Genomic DNA, 6,517 nt, shown 5'->3' on the forward strand with positions numbered 1-6,517 from the left:
AGCATGGAATGTTTTTCCATTTTTTTGTGTCTTCAATTTCTTTCATAAGTCTTCTATAGTTTTCAGCATACAGGTCTTTTACATCTTTGGTTAGATTTATTCCTAGGCATTTTATGGGTTTTTTGTGCAATTGTGAATGGGGTCAGTTTTTTAATCTCTCTTTCTGTTGCTTCATTTTTGGTGTATAAGAATGCTACCGATTTCTGTATGTTGATTTTGTACCCTGCAACATTACTGAATTCATGGATCAGTTCTAGAAGGCTTCTGGTGGAGTCGATCGGGTTTTCCATGTAGAGTATCATGTCATCTGCAAAAAGGGAAAGTTTGACTTCTTCTTTGCCAATTCTGATGCCTTTTATTTCCTTTTGTCGTCTGATTGCTGATGCTAGGACTTCCAGCCCTATGTTAAACAGTAGTGGTGAGAGTGGACATCCCTGTCGTGTCCCTGATTTCAGGGGGAAAGCTCTCAGTTTTTCCGCATTGAGGATAACATTAGCTGTGGGTTTTTCATAAATGGCTTTCATGATGTTTAAGTAAGTTCCTTCTATCCCAACTTTCTCAAGGGTTTTTATTAAGAAGGGATATTGTATTTTGTCAAATGCTTTTTCTGCATCTATTGACAGGATCATATGGGTTTTTTTTTCTTTTCTTTTCTTAATGTGATTCCTTGTAAACCAGGAATGAATCCCACTTGATCATAATGGATAATTCTTTTTAAATGCTGTTGAATTCGATTTGCTAGTATCTTGCCATATTCATTAAGGATATTGGCCTGTAGTTCTCTTTTTTTGTTGGGTCTCTGTCTGGCTTAGGAATCAAAGTGATATTTGCTTCGTAGAATGAGTCCAGAAGTCTTCCTTCCATTTCTATCTTTTGGAATAACTTGAGAAGGATTGGTGTTAACTCTGCTTTAAATGTCCTGTAGAATTCCCCTGGGAATTCATCTAGCCCTGGGCTTTTATTCATTGGGAGATTTTTGATAACTGATTTGACTTCTTCACTGGTTATGGGTCTGTTCAGATTTTCTATCTCTTCCCGTTTAAATTTTGGTAGTAGATGTGCATTTAGGAATTTGTCCATTTCTTCTAGATTGTCCAGTTTGTTGTCATATAATTTTTCATAGTAATCTCTGATGGTTGCTTGTATTTCTAAAGGATCTGTTGTAATAGATCCATTTTCCTTCATGATTTTGTCTATTTGAGTGTTCTCTCTTTTCTTTCTGAGGAGTCTAGCTAGAGGTTTATCAATTTTGTTTATTTTTTCAAAAAACCAACTCTTGGATTCATAGATCTGTTCAATTGTTTTTGTGGATTCTATCCTGTTTAATTCTGCCCTCATCTTTATTATTTCTCTTTTTCTGCTGGGTTTTGGTTGCTCTTGCTGCTCCCTTTCTAGTTTCCTTGGATGCTCTGTTAGGTTTTGAGTTTGCGCTTTTTTCTAGTTTGTTGAAATAGGCCTGGATTGCAATGAACTTTCCTCTTAGGACTGCCTTTGCTGCATCCCAGAGAGTTTGGATTGCTGTATTTTCATTTTCATTTGTTTCCATATATTTTTTAATTTTCTCTCTAATTGCCTGGTTCACCCAGTCATTCTTTAGTAGGATAGTTTTTAACCTCCACATTTTAGGAGGTTTTCCAGACTTCTTCCTGTGGTTGATTTCAAGTTTCATAGCATTGTGATCTGAAAGTGTGCCTCAGATGATCTCAATTCTTTTGTATCTATGGAGGGCTATTTTATGACCCAGTATGTGATCAATCTTGGAGAATGTGCTATGTGCACTCGAGAAGAAAGTGTATTTCCTAGCATCAGGATGCAGAGTTCTAAATATATCTATTAATTCCATCTGTTCCAGTGTGCCATTCAGGTCCATTGTTTTTTAGTGATTTGTGTGTATGTGTGTGGTTGACACATCAATTGTTGTAAGAGGGGTATTAAAGTCCCCTGCAATTAGCACATTCTTATCAATAAGATTGCTTCTGTTTGATTATTTGTTTTATGTATTTGGGAGCTCCCAAATTCGGCACATAGATGTTTATAATTGTTAGCTCTTCCTGATGTAGAAACTCTGTAATTATTAAATAATGCCCTTTTTCATCTTTTGTTACTGCCTTTACTTTAAAGTCCAGTTTGTCCGATATAAGTATGGCTACTCCAGCTTTCTTTTGGCATCCAGTCACATGGTAGATATTTCTCCATCCCCTTACCTTCAATATGAAGGTGTCTTTAGGCCTAAGGTGAGTCTCTTGTTCACAGCAAATAGATGGATTTTGGTTTTTGATCCATTTTGCTACCCTGTGTCATTTAACTGGAGCATTCAGTCCATTTACATTCAGTGTTATTATTGAAAAATGTGGGTTTACATTCATTGTGTTCCCTGTAGAGTGCATGTTTGTACTGATGCCTCTGGTACCTTATTTATATTCCTTGCTAGACTTCCCTCATAGAGTCCCTCTTCGGATTTCTTGTAGGGCTGGTTTGGTGATGATGAATCCTCTCAACTTTTGTTTATTTGGGAAAACCTTTATCTCTCCTTCTATTTTGAATGACAGGCTCGCTGGATAAAGAATTCTTGGTTGCATATTCTTCCTGTTCATCACATTGAGGATTTCCTGCCATTCCTTTCTGGCCAGCCAAGTTTTAGTAGATGGGTCTGTAACCACTCTGATAAGTTTGCCTTTGTATGTCAAGGCCCTTTTATCCCTATCTGCTTTCAGAATTATCTCTTTATCTGTATATTTTGCTAGTTTCACTATGATATGTTGTGCTGAAGGTCAGTTTATGTTACATCTTAGGGGTGTTTGGTATAACTCTTGAATTTCAATGTCTTTCTCTTTACCTAGATTGGGGAAATTTTCGTGTATAATTTCGTCCATCACCCCTTCGGAACCTTTTTCTCTTTCTTCCTCTTCAGGAACTCCTATGATATGGATATGATTCCATTTGATTATATCATTCAGGTCTGGTGATATTTCAGTGTAGAAATAAGTCAGTTGGAGAAGGACAGATATCATATATTTGCATTCGTAGGTCTAAAAGGAGAACAGGAGAAACCTAATGGAGGACTAGGGGGAGGGGAAGAGGGAAAGAAAGTTGGGGAGAGAGAGGGACACAAAACCTGAGAGACTATTGAATACTGAAAACTGAGGGTTGAAGGGGAAGGGGGAGGAAGGGAAAAAAGGTGGTGATGGAGGAGGGCACTTGTGAGGAAGAGCACTGGGTGTTATATGGAAACCAATTTGACAATAAACTATCTTAAAAAATAATAAATAAATAAAAATTAAAAATTAAAAAAGTACACAAAGATGTATTATAGCATGCTTTCTATTAGCAAAATTTGATGACTAATTATATATACATGAGAGGAAGGCTGGTTAAAAAATATATAGTGCAAACTTCTAGATATAAAATAAATAATTCCTGGGGATGTAATACACAGCATAGTTACTACAGTTAATAATACTGTTTTTCATACTTGAAAATTGCTAAGAGAATAAATCTTAAAGTTTTCATCCTAAGAAAATAAATTTGTAAATATGTGTGGTGATGGATATTAAGTAGACTTGTGGTGATCATGTTGCAATATATACATATATTGAATCTTCGTGTTGTACACAGAAACTAATAAAATGTTAGGTCAATTATATCTAAATATTTAAAAAATAAAAAATGTCAATAAATGAAAGCAGAAATTATAAAATAGTGCCAACATATCTTTCCTCAAGTTTGAGAGGATCTTATATGGAAGTTGAGGTTTACTGGTAAATCTATGTAGGGAAGAGGGTCAAGATTTGTCAGAAACATTAACATTAGGGGTGCCTGGGTGGCTGTCAGTTGGGCATCCGACTTTGGCTCAGGTCATGATCTCACAGTTGTGAGTTTGAACTCTGCATCATGCTCTGAGCTGACAACTTGGGCCTGGAGCCTGCTTCAGATTTTGTCTCCCTCTCTCTCTACCCCTCCCTGCTCACATGCTGTGTGTGTCTCTCTCTCAAAAACAAACATTGAAAAAAGGAAAAAAGAAACATTAATTTTAACCTTGAACATGATTCTTCCCATTTTTTACTAATAATCTTTTGCTGTTAATGATCATTTTGGTGCTCATGAATAGTAGGCCAGCTACATAACAAGGTACTTAACCTACATGTGAACGATAATGCCTTCACTCAACACCTGCGCCTATGTATTTGGTAACTTGGAAAAAAATAGTGAGATACTCTTTGAATAATTATTTATACCACTTCAAAACAGCATATTTATTTTTTTAATAATTATATACATTTAATCACATGGAAAATATAATACATTTCTTCATTACAGACAATTCTGTAATATATCTCTTCATACAGACAGCTTTGTAATAAATTTCCTTTAGTAACGTCTACACTTTAAATTTGCTATTTATTTAGTTATAAACCTGATACATAAAATATAGAAATCTTTTGCATTTTATGTATTTATTCATAAACCAATGCCACCCATCCTTAACTCCAAAATATTCAATTCATTTATAATCTTTTAATATTCACATAGCTTTCTTTACCATATAAAAATTATTTAGGAAATAATTAGGGTAAAATATAATTATGATACACACTGAGTGGTGTAGAAATTTACATCTCTGGTCTCAAAGCATTTGATTAAATAATAATATTAAAGTTTCCTGAATTGTAATTCTATGATTTTTCCCAAATTTCACCTTTTAATCCCTACCAAATCTAAAACGTCATTATTAACTAAATCTGAGTGTGTATAATCAAATCCAGATGTTAGAAGCCTCAAATTCTGAAAGCTACCTAGGCCCCTGTCTTCATTCTGTTTATTCTTCCAAGTATATAGACACCAGAAGATCAAAGAGATGAATATCAGTACACATGTAGATTAGAAGAGACATATCTTTGAGAATCATTATCAAAGAGGAGTATCCAACATTTTGTTTTAATGGAAAAATGTGCCCATTATGTGAGATTTCATATTCTTCTATAACAAACTAGAACGACACTACATTCCAAGGCTGAATTAACTCTTCCTTAACATTTTCAGGATCCATAGGGTAAGGGTCCCTATAAAAAACTGACCAGATCAGAAGAGAGTCTTGAGGAGGATTTTCACAGTAGATATTGAAATTACTTATTAAACTGAAAAGATTTATGAAAAATTTAATTGAAGAGATTAATTTCCAAAATAGTCAAGATGAATCTGAATGTCTTTGATTGTTCGTGAAACAATTCTTCCTGAAATGTGAAACCTTACCAAACAGTCTCCTTATTGCCACTTTCATTTCATTATTTCTGAATGTGTAGATAATAGGATTCATAAAAGGAGTGATAAGGGCATCAAAGATGGCTAAAAATTTATCTATGGGTAAGGTAGGGAATGGCCACACATAGACAATAATGCAAGGACCAAAGAAGAAAACCACCACAGTCATGTGAGCAGAGAGAGTGGAAAGGGCCTTGGATGAACCACCTGAAGAGTGTTTGCGAACCGTGACCAGGATGAAGATATAAGACACAATCAAGATGAAGAAGGTGCCCATGGAGATGAAACCACTGTTGGCAGTGACCAGAAACTCCAGTCTATAGGTGTCTATACATGCAAGCTTGATGAATCGAGGAAAATCACAGTAAAAACTATCCATTTTGTTGGGACCACAAAAGGGCAAGTTTATAACAAAAGCTAGTTGGGCCACAGAGTGGGTGAGTCCAATGGTCCATGCAACAGCCAAAAGGGAAATGCACATTCTTAGGCTCATGATGGTCAGGTAGTGGAGGGGCTTACAGATAGCAATGTATCGATCATAGGCCATAACTATGAGCAGTACCATCTCTGTACCTCCAACAGTGTGAATAAAGAACATCTGAGTAATGCACCCTGCCAAAGAGATGACTTTGTGTTTTCTGAAAAGGTCATAAATCATCTTTGGGCTTGCAATGCTGGAAACACCTGTGTCAATGATGGAAAGGTTTGCCAGCAAAAAGTACATGGGGGAATGCAAGTGATGGTCTGAAATGATCGTGAGCACAATGAGAAGGTTTCCTAACATACTTGCTATGTAAAATACAGTAAAAAACAAAAAGAGAAGAATCTGAAGCTCCCAAGAACTGGTGAGTCCCAGCAACAAAAATTCAGATACCATTGAGTGATTTCCTCCATCCATCAACTTCATGTGCTAAGCTGATCCTCAAGTTACCTGAAGAGCATAAGAGGGAGAAAAACATGATTTTTAAGTTGAAAGGGAACTCTGACCATAGGGTTACACAGATGTCAAAAACTAAAGATCATTTAGCCATTGTACACAGTTACACTGAGTTTACACGGTACAAGGATCACAGAGAGCCAACACCAGATTTTCTTCCATGCCTAGATCTTTGGTATCATTTAATCATGTGACTCAAAATGAATTTTTGGTCTTTAGTGTTTAATGAAGAAGGGAAATGTAGCCAAAGTGACCTAAGAATTTAAGGAGAAATACATCAGAAAATAGACGTATATTTTCTAATTTCTTCTTTTTAACTTG

The 6,517-nt window shown here is 35.6% G+C and overlaps 1 protein-coding gene across 1 annotated transcript in view; it reads right to left on the bottom strand.

Moving 5' to 3' along the window:
• The window catches only part of LOC115301874 (olfactory receptor 4F3/4F16/4F29-like), a 76,009-nt gene extending 69,852 nt beyond the window's left edge, over positions 1-6,157 (bottom strand). Inside the window, exon 1 of the mRNA XM_029951876.1 lies at positions 5,504-6,157. Coding sequence (XP_029807736.1) covers positions 5,504-6,157 — 654 coding nt within the window. The remainder of the gene's footprint in view (positions 1-5,503) is intronic.
• Positions 6,158-6,517: the final 360 nt, after the last annotated feature.

Source organism: Suricata suricatta, chromosome 9 (genome assembly GCF_006229205.1).
Source record: "Suricata suricatta isolate VVHF042 chromosome 9, meerkat_22Aug2017_6uvM2_HiC, whole genome shotgun sequence".
NCBI classification, from domain to species: domain Eukaryota; kingdom Metazoa; phylum Chordata; class Mammalia; order Carnivora; family Herpestidae; genus Suricata; species Suricata suricatta.